The 17115-nt window shown below is 65.6% G+C and overlaps 2 protein-coding genes across 2 annotated transcripts; both read right to left on the reverse strand.

Moving 5' to 3' along the window:
- Window positions 1–1122: 1122 nt before the first annotated feature.
- SLC23A1 (solute carrier family 23 member 1) lies at window positions 1123–5858 on the reverse strand. The gene is given in 16 exon segments (XM_032703305.1): window positions 1123–1823; window positions 1954–2049; window positions 2191–2334; window positions 2548–2677; window positions 2755–2860; window positions 2979–3126; window positions 3307–3463; window positions 3567–3687; window positions 3787–3968; window positions 4054–4121; window positions 4201–4289; window positions 4382–4539; window positions 4651–4755; window positions 4969–5040; window positions 5546–5618; window positions 5620–5858. Coding segments are annotated over 16 exon segments (2028 nt in total). The 5' UTR covers window positions 5754–5858; the 3' UTR covers window positions 1123–1578.
- Window positions 5859–5948: 90 nt separating this feature from the next.
- Window positions 5949–7609, reverse strand: MZB1 (marginal zone B and B1 cell specific protein). Its single transcript, XM_032702917.1, has 4 exons — window positions 7418–7609; window positions 7024–7130; window positions 6298–6402; window positions 5949–6206 (listed from the first exon to the last, which is right to left on the reverse strand). The coding sequence occupies exons 1-4, from the start codon at window positions 7607–7609 to the stop codon at window positions 6029–6031; spliced, it is 582 nt and encodes a 193-aa protein (XP_032558808.1). The 3' UTR covers window positions 5949–6028.
- Between the last annotated feature and the right edge of the window lie 9506 nt (window positions 7610–17115).

Raw genomic sequence — 17115 nt, forward strand, 5'->3', positions numbered from 1 at the left:
ATGAATCCTGGAATATCCTAAGCTGGACCCACAAGGATCACAGAGTCCAACCCTGGCCCTGCACAGCACAGCCCCAGCCTTGCTGTTGATGTCTTTCGGGTTTAAGCTCCGATTAAACCAAACGGGAACACCTCAGGAGCTGGAGCTCTGCAGGGCTGGAGGGGGAGGCAGAGCCTTCCCACAGGTGTTGTCCTGCAGCAGAACCACATCATTTGTACTCCAGGAGGGAGAACCCCTCCCTCGTGGGGGAATTCAGGCACATGAACCCATTTTTACTGTTGCTCTGTGAAATGTTGCTGCAGTTATCCTGGGCTCTGCCTTCCCTACCGGAGAGCCGGCCTTCCCAGAGCCAGCAACTACCCCGGCATTTCCGCTGGAGATGGTTTAGACTCGAGCACCTAAACACAGAAAGGCAGGAAATAACACACCACTGTTCCACAGCCGATTTTTATCAGGAGTGGGAGAGTTTCACCAGCCCTGCGTGGTTGCAACTTGTCTGTGAGCCTCGGCCTGTCCATGGTCACCTTGGGGTGAGTGCAGCAGCCAGGAGCCAGCGTGTGGAGCAGCTGCCTGGCCATGGGCTGCTCTCCTGGCATTGGTTTTATCACCCTCCCATATCCCAGCCAACTCCGGGATGTTTATTGGAGAGGGATGGAGCTGGGATGGAGCTGCAGCTGTCCTGTCCCTGGGTTTGGGATGTGACTGGAGCAGAGGTCGGTGGCACCTGGTGCTGAGGTTGCTGCTGAGCAGCACTTGTACCACATCCGGGCTTCTTCTCACTCCTGCTCCAGCCCCAGGAGTGGGCTGTGGGGACAAGAAGCTGGAACAGGCCTGATCAGCCACCTCTGTGCCTGCAGCTGGGGACCCACTGCCAGCACCAGGCAGTGTCACCGGCACAGCCAGGATGAAGCCACCTCTCCAGAGCTCCCCACACACGAGGGGTTTGCCAAGGGCTTGTGCTGAGCTGCCTCTCCCGCTGCACCGGGTCAAGGCAGAGCCCACCTGGATGAAATCCAGCGTGTCTCCATGTCGGGCAGCCTGGCAGGGAGTACAGAAAGGTGCTGATGCAGCGCAGAAGGGTTGAGGGAATGGTGCAGGAGGCAGCAGTGACACTGGTAGGGCTTGTGTGCTTGAATATTTTATTACTTTTAATGTATAATCTTAAATTAGGCTTCCTAAGGCTGGTCTGGACACTGCCCCACACAGAGCCTGCACCAGTGCTGGGTCACCCTGCCAGGGCTGAGGGCACAGTGTAGAAATCCACAGCCCTAGGTGGGAGTTGGTGGCCCCGGGGCTCTGGCCGGCTCCAGTGGTGGAGGACAGGCTTCAGCAAGCACTGGATGAGCCTCAGCCGGTTGAAGGTTGGGGTGGAGCAAGGCACGGGGGTGGCAGTTCCCAGGCTGGTGCCCCCGGAGCTCGGGGTGTCCCCCAGGAGCAGCGTTGCGTTTCCCTATCCCTGTGTCCGAGCCAAGCACCAGGAGCCTTGGCTTTGGCCTTGGCGGGTGCTGATGGACCCCAAGAGCCTCTCTGGGAGCTCGGCTGGGCCTCTCCAGCGCCGGGCAGGAGCCCTGCCCTCGCTCAGACCTTGGTGCACACCGACACCCCGTCCGCGCCGTCCTGCCCATCCGCGGCCGCGCCGCCGCCGCGGGCCCGGGCCCTGAACCCCGTGAACACCGGGCACACGGGCACCCGCCGGAGCCACCGCACCCTGCGCACCGCGCCCATCCCGAACGGGAAGTCGTAGCTCCGGAGGCTGGCGCTGGCCGTGCTGTCCGAGTGCGCTCCCGCCTTCCACTGCACCAGCCCTCGCTCCTCCTGCGTCCCTGCGGCAGCCGCGATGCCCAGTGTCACCCCCTCGCCCTGCCAGGCCCTCTGACAGCTCCAAACCGACACGAATCTGCTCCCAGCCCTTCCTGCTCCCCCCCCTGCCCCGGCCCCGTGTGTTGCAGTTACCCGGGATGGTGTTGTCCAGGACGAAGGCGATGGTCCCCCCGACGAACATCTCCGTGGTGAGCAGCACCGTCAGGATCTGGTCCAGCTCGGGGACACCTGTGAGAGCGAGGGATGGAGCCGGGCTGTGGTGTCATGAGCTTATTAATCAGTGCTTCCCTGGGGTGGGAGACCACCCGGGAAGTCCCCCCTCCTCTCTCCCTAAATATCCCAAATTATGGCTTTTGTGACTGAGGGTACCTGTGTTAATGGCCCCGGGGTTAGAATCCAGGTAGTTTGGCAGCGTGAGCCCGAAAAACATGGCAAAGCCCAGCACGAAGAGGTTTCGGGAGGAATTCATGTCGACGAACTGCAGGTTGGAGAGGCCGACGGCCGTGATCATTCCTGCCGGCAGAGACGCGGCGATGCAGGCGGAGGTGCCCGCGGGAGCCGGGCACAGGGAGGGGCTGCCCCAGCAGGGGTGCAAGGAGGCGGTCACGGTCCCACCCAAAACTGCCCTGCATCCCTTGGGCTCACCAGCCCCAAAATCTGCGGGGACATGGCCCAGGGCTGCTGAGAGCAGCGCTCCGGGTTTGGGGGCGGCTGCGCCGCAGTTACCGAATAAGGTGCAGAACATCCCGCCGAGGACGGGGTCGGGTAGGGAGGCGAAGAGCGCCGTGAACTTGCCGACCGTCCCCAACAGGAGCATGATCCCGGCCCCGTACTGGATCACCCTCCTGCTCCCCACCTGCACAGAGACAGCGGCAGGCGGTGACGGTGCCCGCGCCCCCAGGCCGAGCCGGGACCCCTCCCCGGCCCCGGTACCTTGGTCATGCCCAGGACGCCGATGTTGGGGCTGGAGGAGGTGGAGCCGTTGCCGGTTCCCAGCAGCCCCGCGATGATGCAGGAGATGCCCTCGGTGAAAATGCCCCTGAGGAACAACGCGGTCGGGCTGGTCCCCATCCCACTCTCCTGCGGCGTCCCTGACCGGTCTCCAGGGATGCCACGGTGTAAGCGGGGTACCGTGGAGGGGAAACAGCTGGCTGTACCTGTTAATGGCATGCACGGGGGGCGGGGGGGCCCCTGCCAACCTGGCACAGGAGTAGTAGTCCCCGATGGACTCGATGATGCCTGCCAGCGTGGCACTGAACATGCCCAGCACGGCCGCCGAGGTCACTGTGGGCAAACCCCACTGGCCTGCCCGGGGTCAGAGCAGGAGGTCAGGGTTGGGGGCCACCTCAGGCCCCCCTGGTGCTCACCACTTTGGGGCCCCCCACGGGTGTTCCCCAGCCCCGGTGATGCTGCACCGGCTCCCCACATCCCCCAGGGCGAAGGGGTATCAGGAGGCCCAGCCCCCTGGGGCTGCCAGGCACTCACAGGGGTAGGGAACCCGGAACCAGGGGGCCACGGACAGGATCTCCCCCCGGGCGTCCGTCCTGGCCTTGTACCCATATTCCTCGGGCTCGCTGGGGAAGACACCGGTGCGGGTCAGCACGTAACAGAACAGCCACACCACCATGATGGCCAGGATGATCTGCAGGGCAGAGACCAGGGAAGCATCTGCAATGCTTACAAACCCATGCCTGGAAAAGGAGGGATTTGGGGGGCACTCCAGGATGCTCCCAGCCAGTCCCTACCGGGAACATCTTGAAGATCTGGAAGCGAAACAGGACGAAGCCGCGGCCCCGGCGGTAGCCGGGCAGGCAGATGGCAACCTGCCGCAGGTACTGGGCAAACAGCACGATCAGCAGGATGGTCCTGGGGGAAGAAAAGCACAGGGTCCTTCGTGCCCCTGGCGTCCTCCTGGCTGCGTGTTGGACAACCCTACCCTCCGTCCCCCCTGTCCCTGTGCCGTACATCACAGCGATGCCCCAGTGGGAGCCGGCGCGCTCGCCGGCCGCCTGGAACACGGACAGTCCGATGAGGGACACGGTGGGGGTGACGGTCAGCGGCCCGATGTAGCTGAGCAGCGCCCCGGGGAGCCCCAGCAGCCCGATGACCACCTCCACCAGGCTGGACACCATGATGGCCCCCTGGATCTGCAGGGCATGGAGAGGTGGAGGGAGGGGGGTCAGCGGCCTGCCAGGGGTTTTGGGGTTCCCCAGCAGTGGTGGCGGAATGTACCTCTCGCATGCGGGGCTGCCAGATGTGGGAGGTGTTGAGCGGCAGTGACCAGTTGCCATAGATCTGCTCTGGGGGTGGAGGGGGGTGAGGTGGTCCCGGGGGGGCAGGGAGCAGCTGGACACCCCCCCGCACCCCCTCTACCCTCACCTTCAGGAGGGCATCGCCACTTCTCCAGGGCCAGGATGGACTTGGCAGGGATGAGGAAGGCCAGCGCGCTCGCCTGGAAGAGGGGCAGCCTGGGGGGAGGAGAGGGGATCCTGTGCCTGCGGCCCGGGGGTGGGCAGGACCCGGGGGTGGGCAGGGTGTCCCACCGGGGCCACGGCTCTACCTGATGCCCACGGTGGTCTGGATGAGGGTGGTGATGCCCACACAGGTGAAGATGGTGCCAATGAGGTAGCTGACGGTGAGCTGGTCCTTGCCCACGCACATGCTCTCGGCCAGCAGGAACGGGATGGCGACGGTGCCACTGAAGCAGGTCAGGTAGTGCTGGGGGGCGAGGGGGGCTCAGCAGGGTTGGGGGGGCCATGGGGTGCCCCATGGCACAGGGAGCAGGGGCTTGGGATCTGCCAGTGGGGCTCCCCCCTTTCCAGGCTGTACCTGGAAGCCAAGCAGGATGCAGAGGTACCAGGGGGGCACGTCCTCAATCTTGTAGAGCATGTCCACCTCTGGCGGGGGGGGCCTGGTGCCCACCCTCGGGTCCTGCTGTGTGGGGGCACAGCTCAGCCCTGGCTCACCCTGGCGACTGGGGGCAGGGAGTGGCACCCACACTGTCCCCATAGGTGGCACAGGCTGCCCTGTGGGAGCCCCTGTGCCCTCAGGGATGGTGAGGGGTCCTGGCTGGCTGGTCTGCATCCCACGGTGTGTTACAGATGGATTTGGGGTGCTGTGCTGCCCGCAGGGTGCCCCAGTACTCACCCTGCCTGCCGCAGGCGGCTCCTTCCTGGGGGTCTGTGGGGAGCCAGCAGGAGCAGGAGCCAAGTTCCCATTCTGGCAGTGAGGATGAGGTGGGGGCTGGGTCAGTGTGGACCTGGGTGTCCCATGGGAATGGGGCTGGGGATGTGGGGGGACACCAGGGGATGTGGGGGGACACCAGGCCATGGCTCAGCCTGTGTGTCTGCTCAGTCCCACCCGGCACCACCTCTGACCCTCAAAAGGAGTCTAGGCTCCAAAACCCACTGGTCCCTCTGTGATGGTTTGTCCCTGGAAAGTGTGGAGAGGGGTTCCCGCTGGCCCTAGGGTGTCTAGACCACCCTGTAGGTGCTGGGAAAGCTGGCACAAACCAGTCCCAGCCGCAGCATCTCTGCATGTCCCATTGGTCCCAGGATTCCCTGCAGTTCCCAGGCTCATCCCGCCCTTTGCCAGCCCCAGCAGGGAATCCTGACCCTGCGCTGGCCATCGCTGGAGTCAATACCCCCGGTCACCCCTCCCTCCCCGCCGCCCCGGGATGTGACCAAGGGATGGGGATGGGGACAGGGATGGAGGCTGTGTTCACCTGGGGCTTAGCCAGGTCCCCCGAGCGGGTCTCCATCCTCCGGCGACGCGTCCCCAGCGGCGATGTCACCGCTCGGGGGTTTTATGGCCGTGGGAAGGACTTTAGTCACCTCCCGGGCGGTGGCCGTGGCAGGGGCGGCGGGAGGGAGGGCGGCCATTGGCTGCGGGTTGTGAAACCAGGGAGCGCAGCCCCGGGACGGGTCAGCCATTAACTGCTTTAATTAGGGCTGCGCCCGCCGGGAGCACCGCGCGGTGAAACATTAGAGCCGGTGGGTTACAGAGTAATTCCCGGCTCGCCGAGGGTCCGGCCGGGCGGGACGGCGGCTGCTGCCGCATCTCCCCGGGCTGCGCGTCGAGGGCCAGCGGTGACAGCGGCGACAGGCGACACCGGGAGGGCTCCCACCGCCCAGCACGTGTCGGCTCCTGCCGGGGACGAAGTCGGCTCCGAAGGTCGCCGGGGCATTAAGCATTAACCGCGCCGGGGCTACAGCTCGTTCTGCAGCGCCTTGGGGGGGGCGGGCGCCCCGGCCTTGCCGCCGCCGCAGGGCCCCTTGGCCCCGTGGCACAGCAGCTCCCGCAGCGCCGCCGGGCCCCGCCGGTGGCTCTCGTAGATCTGCGCCTCCCCCTGCTCGCCCACGTAGCCGTGGCACATCTTGGAGAGCCTGCGAGGAGCCGGGGTGGTCACGGCTGCATCCCCCGCCCCGCTGGGGGGACAGTGCCCGGACCCCCCTGCGTTGCCAAACTCGCACTTACCTGCCCGGCCACGGTCCCCCCGACACCATCACGCTCACGGGCTCCCGACTGGGCAGCCCCGGCCCCGCCAGGCGCTTCTGCCCGTCCAGCTCCTGCACCCCATAACTGCGGGGAGAGGGGGAGCGGGAGAAAAAAAGGTCCCTGGGAACACCCCTATCCCTGGGGACACCTTGATCCAGGGGGATACCCTGATCCCTGGGGCACCCCAATCTCTGGGGACACCCCTATCACTGGGGACACCCCTATCACTGGGGACACCCTGGTCCCTGGGGCACCCCCATCCTTGTGGACACTCTGATCCCTGGGGAACCCCCATCCCTGAGGACACCCCCATCCTTGGTGACACCCTGATTCCTAGGGATACCCCTATCCTTGTGGACATGTCTATCTATGCCTGGGACATCCCCATGCTGGGGGACACCCTAATCCCTGGGAACACTCTTGTTCCTGGGGACAACCTGATTCCTGGGGATACCCTGGTCCCTGGGGCAACCTTATCACTGGGGACTCTGATCCCTGGGGATACCCTGGTCCCTGGGGCAACCTTATCACTGGGGACTCTGATCCCTGGGGATACCCTGGTCCCTGGGGCAACCTTGTCACTGGGGACTCTGATCCCTAGGAAGACCTCTATCCTTGGGGACACACCTGTCCCTGGTGACACTTTAATCCCTGGACAAACTCCATCCCTGGGGTCAACCCCATTTCCAGGGACATGCCACTCACCTCTCCCAGCCCTGTGAGCAGCTCCTCTCCAGCACCTCCATGTAGTCAGACTCCTTCAGTACCTTCCTGCCCACCTTCCCCTCTGCTCTGCTCAGCTGCTCCTCAATCTGGGGTGAAAAAGAGCAGAATCTGGGTAGTGAGGGTGGCAGCCTCTCCATGACTCTGCTCCCAAGCAGGAGTGGGATCTGCACCCCCTTCCTTGCGGCCCTGGCACCCGCAGCACTTCTGCAGGGTTTGGTGGGTCCACGAGGAGCCCCAAAGGCCCTTTGGGGTGCCAATGCGGGGATATGCATCAAAGGGGTGCCCAGGGGAGCCAGCAGCGTCTCCCCAGGCTGAAGCAGCCCTGTAAGGGTTCTCACTCGCAGTCCTGGGGGTCCATCTCCCCCATCCCCACCTGGAAGGCGATGGCTCTGCAGGCGTCACAGCGCAGGGACTCGGGCATGTGGGGCGAGAGCTGCTCCTCGGGGCTGAGCTGGGGCGCGGAGACGGAGTGGGACCGGGCGGCGGGGGGGTCCCCACACATCTCCTCGGCCCCCGTCCCCCCCAGCAGGCTCAGGGCCAGCCACGCCGCCAGCGCCGGCCCCATCCTGCATCTCCCAGCCGGCCCCATCCTGCCCTGCTGCTCACAGCGCCGGGGGAGCTGCGGGGTGGCTTTAAACTCCCCGGGGCCAACGCACCTGCATCCGGCCCGGGGCAGGAAGGGGAGTGTGTGCGTGGGTGTTCCCTCCCCTCCCCCAGCGCCCTCTCTCAGGGAGGTTTGTGGTGTCGTTCAGTCCTGTAACAGCTCATCCCTCCTCCTCCACCCAAATCCTTCCCGGGATGGTGTGGAGAAGTTGAGAGTTGGAATTTGGGGCTTATGGCTGGGGTTTGGGGTTCAGGGCTGGGGATCAGGGCTCGCTGATGACTGCAGAGTCCCCTCCTGCTCCCAGGGGTTGGGATTCATCTGGTGGACACTCCAAGACAGACAGAGGGACTGCAGGTCCTGAGTGCCTCAGCTTCTCACTCCCGCCCTTACAGACCTTACAAGCACAGGATGACTAAGCAGGTTTAACACTGTATCAGCATTTTTATTACTATTTTAGGGTGTCTGTGCTGCCATCGTGGCTGGGAGGGCCATTACCCCCCTGTGCCGACCAGCCCGGGTCACTCTTGGGATGGGACCAGAGGACGGGCCTGGCATCTTGTCCCTTTGCCGGCAGGGGTCCATGACTCCATGTCCCCCCCAGAGCTGTCAGGTGCTCATGCTGGAAAATACCCTTTTTCTCCCTGTTTCCGTGAGGAGCCAGCGAGGTCCAGCCGGTGCCTACTCAGCCGTGGGCAGGGGCCCTCCCGTGCCAGGGGTGATGCTGACTGTGGGACTAAAGCCCAGCCACGGGAAGGGACATTCCGGGCGGGTCCCTCCTGTCACATCCGGAGCTGAGGTCCCTTCTCGGGGCTGGTGCGGGCAGGGGGCTGGGCGGGGCTGGGGCTGGCCCGCATCCCCGTGGGGATGTAGTACAGGCTCTCCAGGTACCCACAGTCGGGACCCCCGGTAGCAGAAACCCCCTCGCCCTTGGGAGCAGAGCTGGGGGTCCCGGCCGAGCCGGGGATGTCGGCAGCCGGCAGGTCGGGGTGTGGCGGGGAGGGGGCGGAGGGTTGGGGCGGTGCCGGGAGCCCCGGGAAGCCACCGTAGGGTGTGTAGGATGGGCCATAGACCCCCGGGGACATGACCAGGGGGTTGAAAGGTGCCTGGTAGAGCCCGGTGTGAGATGCCACTGGTGGGACGAGCACCTCCAGGTACTGCCCGGTCTCGGGGTCGTAGAGTGTTTTCATCTGGGGCTGCCGCGGGGGCTCCACGTAGTAGCACTTCCCACTGCTGGGATCGACCAGCATCCTCCGCTGGGGGGGCAGGGGGGCGGCCAGGGGCTTGGGGGGGCTCTGCCTGCTCCTGCCACTCGGTGAGGCAATGTCAGTCCTCCTTAGGAAGTGGGAACCGTCCTCCAGGTGGGGCTGGGCTGGGGGCTCCGCAGCGGCTGGGCCCTCGGGGGGCCGGGGCAGGGGGGGCTCAGGGCTGGGTTTGCTCCAGGGCGCTTCCCCACCAGCCAGGGGATACAGCCCCGGTCCCAGCGGAGCACTGGCTGGGTTGGGGACCAGAGGGGATCCAAAGAAAGAGCTGGACATGCTGGAGACTGATGGATGCCCAAGGGAAGCTGGGACTGGGTTGGTGATCAAGGGGGATCCAAAGGATGAGCTGGTGGGGTTGGAGACCCCAAAGGATGCACTGGATGGATTGGGCACCAAGGGGTTCCCAAAGGATGCACTGGATGGATTGGGCACCAAGGGGTTCCCAAAGGATGCACTGGATGGATTGGGCACCAAGGGGTTCCCAAAGGATGCACTGGATGGATTGGGCACTAAGGGGTTCCCAAAGGATGCATTGGATGGATTAGGCACCAAGGGGTTCCCGAATGATACATTGGGTGTATTGTGGACCAGTGGGGACCCAAAAGATATGCTGCATGGATTGGGGACCAAGGGAGACCCAAAAGATGCTTTGGATGGTTTGGGGAACAAGGGGGACCCAATGGATACACTGGTTGGATTGGAGACCAAGGGGTTCCCAAAGGATGTGCTGCACAGGTTGGGAACCAAAGGGGTCCCAAAAGACTTGTTGTGGTTGGAGACCAAGGGAGTCCCAAATGATGTGCTGGCCAGGCTGGAGGCAGATGGGTAGCCAAAAGATGAGTTAGTCACATTGGTGACCATGGAGGTCCCAAAGGATTCACTGGACAGGCTGGGGACTGTAGGGGTCCCAAAAGATGTGTTGGCTGGGTTGGGAACCAAGGGGGTCCCAAAGGATGTGTTGGCTGGGTTGGGAACCAAGGGGGTCCCAAAGGATGTGTTGGCTGGGTTGGGAACCAAGGGGGTCCCAAAAGATGTGTTGGCTGGGTTGGGAACCAAGGGGGTCCCAAGGGATATGTTGGCTGGGCTGGGGACTAAGGGGGTCCCAAATGATGCACTGCCTGGGTTGGGAACCAAGGGGGTCCCAAAAGATGAGCTGGCTGGGCTGGGGACCAAGGGGGTCCCAAAGGATGCAGTGCCTGGGTAGGGGACTGAGGGCAGCTTTGGCATTGGTGAGGATTTGGAGGCTCTCTCGGGCATTGCCAAGTAGTTGGAGTTGTCAGGCGGGTGTGGCTCTGTGGCTCCCAACCACTGCGGTGAGAGCTCCCAGGGCTCCCTCCACTCTGGCAGCTGCCCGGGGGCACCTTCACCTCTCTCCCCGGCTCGGAGAGGGGCAGAGGGGCCGGTGCCACCAGCAGAGCCACCGTTGCCCACCGACACCCTCCGGCTGCCCAGCGGCTCCTGCCTGTGCTCGCCGGCTCGTGGCTCCGCCAGGCTCCTCCCGGCCGGTTCCGCAGGCCGGGGGTGGGGGCTGCCGCCGGCCGGGGGTCCTGCCCGGGGGTCCCCGCTGTCGCTGCCGCCAAGCCACTGCCCCGTCACCTCGCACCCCTTGGCCATGTGGAGCCCTCCAGTGCCATCAAGGCTGCGTCCCTCCTTTCCCTCCATGGGACCGGGTGGCGACGGAGGGAGGAGAACGGTCTTCTCTGTCCGCAGCACGGCGCTGCTCTGGGCCGGGGAGCCCTCCCTGGCCACCGGGGACGGCCGACCCACCAGGACGTGCAGGTGGGTCTCCACGTGCGGCACCCCCTCGGCCACCGGCGCCCGCGGTGGCACCCTGAGCTCGCTGCGCTCCCGGCGCGGGGGGGACACCGGCGGCTCCTCCACGGTGGCCGCTTCCCTGCGCGTGGCCTGGACCCTCGTGATGTTGATGGGGGAGCTGTGGGTGGGCGAGGGCTGGCTGCCTGGGGGCTTTGTGGGCCCCTCGGCACACACTGGGGCCGGCTCTCGGCCGGCGGCTGCCGGCACCTCCTCCCCGCCCGGCTCGGCCGCGGGCTCCCGGCGGCGCACGGAGGTGCAGTGGATGACCAGCGGGGTGGCCGGGAGCGGGTCCCCGCTCCTCGCCGGTGCCGCAGTGCCACGGGATACGCCGGCAGTTCCGAAGCTGAGGCTGTAGCTGCTCTTTACCAGCTTGCGCACGTCTCGGGGCTGCGGGACGCGCCCTTTCCCCTTCTCCTCTGGCTTGGGGGGGATGGCCGGTGGGGACCCCCGTGGTGCCGAGATGCCAGGGCTGGGTGGCCGGCGGGGCGCTGCCGGTGGCTTCTCCTCCGGCCGGCTCTGCGGCAGCTTCCTCATCTCCTGTGCCCGGGGGGCGAAGTGACGTCGCGGTGGCGTGGCGGGGAGTGCCCAGCTGTCGGCCTTGAAGGGGAGGGCTTGAGAGCGGATGGGGCCGATGGCTCGCTCCTTCAAGCTGGGCCACGGCTTTGGTGCTCTCCCAAATCTGGGGGCGACATCCAGCACCTTCCCCACCCCGGGCTGGCCTTCGAACAAGGCGCGCGCTCGCTGGTAGCAAATCCTCTCCGACGTCTGTTCCTCACGGGCACTGGGCAGCCAGCGGCCCTCCAGCACCTCCTGATACTTCATCCTCTGGTTGAGCTCATTGAAGGTCTTCCTCAGGTTGCAGACAGTCTCCCTGGTCGCCTCGCTCAGCACCACCCCCTTGGTGGGATGGGTGGTGGTGGTGTTCCCCACGGACACGGGCATCCCGCCGCCCCGCAGGTCCTCGGCCGAGAAGCTGCAGTCTGAGCGCGACAGTGAGCTGGACTTGCCCTCCAGACCATCCCCCAGCAGGTCGGTGCCGGCGGAGGACGGCCCCGAGGAGGTGGAGCTGCCCCGCAGCCCCTTCTGCTCCATCTTGATGCGTTGCTCGTACTGCATCTTCTTGGCCAGGACGTTTTTCACGAGGCACGAGGCCGCCCTGGTCCTGTCGGTGCCGGCGTCCAGGGAGGCCGTCTTCATGAACTGCTGGTAGTTGAGCCTGAAGTCGTCGCCGATGGCCCTGCCCTTGCTGGGGGGCTCCTTCCTGGCAGGGGGCTGGGGCTGGGGCGCCGGGCCGTCCCCCCGGGGGCCAAAACCCGTCTCCTTCCTCTCCTTCCTCTTCAGCAGGATCTGGCGCTTGGGCACCGTCCTCTTCTTGCCGTGGCCTTTCCTGGCCTCTCCGCTCTCCAGCTCCACGTCCACGCACTCGAACTGCTCCTTCCCCAGCAGCTCCCCGTCCACGGCGGCGGGGAAGGGCCAGCCCACCCTGCCGTGGAGGGCCGTCCCTGCGCCCCGGGGCTCCCCGGCGCCCGCCGGCCACCGCCGCGGGCGCCCGCCGTCCTCCGACAGCGAGTTGGAGAGGCTGGACGAGGTGTGGGAGCTGCACATGTCGAGGCGGGCGCCGGGGAGCCCCGAGAGGCTGCGGAAAGCCCTGGCCGTCAGCGCCTGCACCTCGCCGTCCAGCTCGTCCGAGTCGCTGGGCGCCCCGCCGAGCATCCCCCCGGGCTGCCGGGGCACCGCCGGCTCCCCGCCCGCCGCCGCGGCCGTCCCGGGCTGCCGGTCCCCGCCGCGGGGACCCATCCTGCCCCCCTGCCCCGGCGCTGGGCTATTCTTAGCCGGGCCGGACAGCTGAGCCTGCTGCGGGCGGGCGAGGGGGCCGGGCGGGGGATCGCCGGGGGCCCCCGCCGGAGCCCAGCGCTCCGGGGCAGCCCGGGGGGGCGGCCCCTCCTCGTCCAGATACTCCAGGCAGTCCTTGAAGGTCTCCGTGCCGTCCGAGCACAGCGCGGAGTGGTAGGAGGACACGGAGGAGCCCGACATGCTCTTGGCGAGGTCGTCGCGGGGCAGCCCGGGGAGGTTTCCCTCCTCCTCCTCCTCCGCGGACCGCCGGCCGTCCCCTCCCGGGCGGGGACCGTCGCCGTCGGGGCCAGGCAGCTCGGCGGGGTTCAGCGGCACGGGGTCCCTCTTCGCAAGTGGCATCACGGCAGGGGGGCCCCGGCGGAGCCAGCCGGGGCCGGGGGACCCTCCTCGGTGCTGGGGCCGCTCCGCCGGGGCCGGGGAACCCTCCTGGGTGCGGGGGCCGCTCCGCCGGGGCCGCTGGCTCGTCCTTCTGGCTCGCTCGCCGTGCCGGCGGCTGGACCCGGCGGGGCAGAGCAGCCCCTCGATCACATGGACTCAGCGAGCGCCAGCCGGGCGAGCCGATGCCAAGTGCATTGCAGGGATGCCACGGCCGCCCCCGGCCTCGGGGACCTGCCGGGGGGCTGCCGGCACCACCCCCTGCACCCTCGCCCCGCGACGCTGCTCCCCAAACCCCCAGGCGAGGTCCCAGGGCATCCCTATATCCCACACGGGTCCCCGGGTGTGTGATCCCGTGGAACGAGCTGGGCTGCCCCGGAGCTGGGGGACCTGCAGACTCCTCTGGGGATGCCCCATCCCCGGTGCTGAGGGCACAGCAGGGTCCCAAAGCTGCAGCTCTGTCCCCCCCACGGCTCATTTCCCAGCCCCTCTGCCCACCTCACCACAGGGATGGTGTGTCCCCATGCTGTGGGTTCCCCAAACCCCGCCCTGCCCCAAGCAGTGGCTCCCTCAGATCTAATCCAAGTGGCCAGGAACAAACTCAAGGTTTGGGATGACCCCGGGCATGGAACACCCCTGGGACTCACAGGAGCTGACTGATGGACCACTACCATGTGTCTTTTCTGGGGAGACCCAAAGCCAGCAGCTGGGGTGGCTGGGGTGGCAGGAGGGTCTCTGCAGCTTCCTGGCCCAAATCGCTGCCGGTGGAGCCCAGTCCCAGCTTTTGTGGGGATTTTTGCTGTGAAGCAGCAGTAGCAGGTGCTCCCCAGTGCTGCCAGCCCCAGAGCAACCTGATGCCCAAGTCCTCTGGGTTCATGCAGGGACTAAATTTAAACCTTGGCAAGGAGAAGGAGGCAAGGAAAGCTTCCCAGAGAGCTGGGTTGGCGCTTAACCCTTCGCTGGGCTGGGTTTGCAGGTGGCATTTGTACCCAGGGGAGCAGAGGGTACCTTGCCATGGGCAGTGCTCACTGGTACAGTGGCCTTGGGCAATAGAATGTGTGTGTGATTTCAAATTCCCAGATCCCTAAATCCCACCCTTTCTTCATGGAAAGGGTGGTCAGGCACTGGCACAGGCTCCCAGGGCAGTGGTGGAGTCCCCCATCCCTGGAGGGATTTAAAAGACATGTAAATGTGGCACCTGGGGACAGGGTTAGAGGTGGCCTTGGCAGTGCTGGGGGAGCAGTTGGACTCGATGGTCTCAGTGGGCTTTTCCAACCTAAATGATTCCATGATTCTATGGAATATTGATTCTATAGCTGGGTCACCACTGGCTCCAACCCTGGGGACGAGCAGGCAGCCCCTGCCTGCTGCTGGATTTACAGTGCCAGGGGATGTACAGACCCACAGCACAGCAGGGGATGTGGTTCCCCTCCAGCTGAGCTGACTCCTTGATCCCAGCTGCTCCAGATCCCAGCAGGATGCTCTTTCATTCTCCCTCCTCTGCCGAGGGTCGTACCCAGGATCCCAGTGCCACCAGGGAGGTTTGTCCAGCCCAGGTTCACTGGTGTCCCCCTGAGCCTCCCGGGGTGTCTCACTGATGCCTCTGGTGCAGGGACACTTTCCAGTGTCCAAAGTTGCTCCAAGCCCCGTCCAACCTGGCCTTGGACACTTCCAGGGATCCAGGGGCAGCCACAGCTTCTCTGGGCAACCTGTGCCAGGGCCTCCCCACCCTCACAGGGAACAATTTCCTCCCAGTGTCCCACCTAACCCTGCCCTCTGGCAGTGGGAAGCCATTCCCTGTTGTCCAGGCCCTTGTCCCCAGTCCCTCTCCAGCTGTCCTGGAGCCCCTTCAGGCCCTGGAAGGGGCTCTCAGGTCTCCCTGGGGCCTTCTCTTCTCCAGGTGAACCCCCCCAGCTCTCCCAGCCTCACTCCAGCTCCCACACTCAGCACAGTCCTTGCTGCTGCTGCACCTCTGACACCCAGGTCCTGCCAAACCCAGACTGATCACAGTGCCAACAGCTGTGACAAGTGACACAACAGCACTGGGGCTGCATGGGAGGCTGGAGCTATGCTGGACACCCGCTGTCTGTCCATCCATCCATCCATCCATCCATCTGCTTCCTGGCAGTGCTGGGGAGGGGAATGACCTGCACACCCCCTACTCCAGCTCCATGAGGATGCCAGGCTGGGCTGCAGCAAGGACTGTCAGCTCAGTGGGCTTCTCCCAACATCTTTAACAAGGCCAAGGGCTGGTGCTGCACCTGGGTTGGGGCAACCCTGGGATCAATCCAGCAGATGGAGCAGCCTTGGGAGAAGGACTTGGTGGGGCTGGTGGGTGAGAGGTGGACATGACCCAGCCCAGAACCCCCCGTGCCCTGGGCTGATCCCCCAGCGTGGGCAGTAGGGCAGGGGATTCTGCCCCTCTGCCCCTCAGCTGAGACCCCCCTGCAGAGCTGCTCCAGCCCTGGGGAACAGCACAGGGAGCACATGGAGCTGCTGGAGAGAGTCCAGAGGAGGCACCAAGATGATCAGAGGGATGGAGCAGCTCTGCTGTGGGGAAAGGCTGGGAGAGCTGGGATTGTTCAGCCTGGAGATGAGAAGGCTCTGGGGAGACCTTAGAGCCCCTTCCACTTCCTAAAGGGGCTCCAATAGAGGTGGAGAGGGACTTGGGACAAGGGCCTGGAGGGACAGGACAAGAGGGAATGGCTTCAAACTGCCAGAGGGCAGGGTTAGATGGGATATTGGGAAGAAATTCTTCCCTGTGAGGGTGGTGATCCCAGTCCTGCCCTGAACAACCCGTCTGGGTGTGCTGTGGGAACACAGTGGGAACGGGCCGGGCAGTCCTGTCTCTCCACCCCGGCTGGAGAATCCCTGGGCAAGGACCACACTCCAGTAGCTGCATCTCCTCCTCCTGGTCCTGGGATTCCTCCTCACTCTTGGTGTGGCTCCTGATTTGCAAACAGCAAAGAGAGGATGGCATGGAGACCCCGGGGTCCTCTTGCCAGCCACGGTCCAACTGGTTTAGGGTCAGAGGCTGCAGATGCACCTTCCAGCACCCAGAGCAGGTCGGGGTGTGCGTGGGAGCCTCGGGCACAAACATGTTACAGAACAGCGGGTGGACCAGGCTGAGCCAGCCTTGCTAATTAAACACTGATTTATGTTTAAGCCAGCGGGATCCTGCCTGCAGCTCACCACTGCATTTGCTTATTAACCTGGATTTGGTGCCAGCTCGGTGTGTGCTCACTCACCTTAGCGCTGGCATGCTCAGCACAGAGGCAGTGAGGAGGAGGAGGATGATGAAGCTGCTGGGAGCTGCCCAAAGCAGGACGTGCTTCTCCCACGCTGGAGCTACTTTTTGCAACTCCGGAAGAGCAGGAAACACTGGCCCAGCTTGGCTTTCAGAGCCACCCCTGGAGTTCAGTCGGGATCTGGGCACCCGGGACACGCCGGCAGCCCTGGCAGAGCTCGGGCACTGCGACACCCCGGGGCTGCTGTGCGAGCCCGGGGCAGGTATGAACAGCTCAAAGGGACCCTTCCACCTCCCCCCCGTGTGGGGATGTCACGGGGCTGCCCTGCGGGGCAGGGGGTGCTGCCCGGGCAGGCAGCAGGGCTGTGTGCCAGAGTGCCCCGGCCCGGAGTGCCGGCCCAGGCTGGGCAACAGCAGGGCAGGAGGGTCCTGCAATCAGGAGGTGCCACAGCAGGGCTTTGACAGGCAGGGCCCGGCCCTGTTCCCCGCTCTAATCCCATCCCCTGGGCCTGCTCCTCCTGCCCTGCTTCCCAGACCCAGTTCCCAGGCCCTGCCCTGCTTCCCCCTGCCCCGCTCCCAGCCCCCTGTCCCACTCTCAGACTCCTGCTCCGCTCCCCCTGTTCTGTTCCCAGCCCCCTATCCCACTCCCAGCCCCTTGCCCCGCTACCCTTCTCCCATTCCCATTCCCATTCCCGCAGGGTCCCAGCACCGTGGGCCGGCCAAGGGGCGGGGCCTGAACAGACCCCGCCCCCGGAAGGCAAGGTCTGAACGAGCCCCGCCCCCACCGCGGCCCCGCCCCCGGCCCCCTCCCGGTGCTGGGACAGGGATGGGGCCGGTCCCGATCCCGATCCCGAGCCTGTCCCGGGCCCGCGGCAGCCCCAGCCCTGCCCGCCCGCCGCCACGTCCCGCACCCTGCG

The sequence above is a fragment of the Chiroxiphia lanceolata genome, chromosome 15 (assembly GCF_009829145.1).
Source record: "Chiroxiphia lanceolata isolate bChiLan1 chromosome 15, bChiLan1.pri, whole genome shotgun sequence".
NCBI lineage: Eukaryota > Metazoa > Chordata > Aves > Passeriformes > Pipridae > Chiroxiphia > Chiroxiphia lanceolata.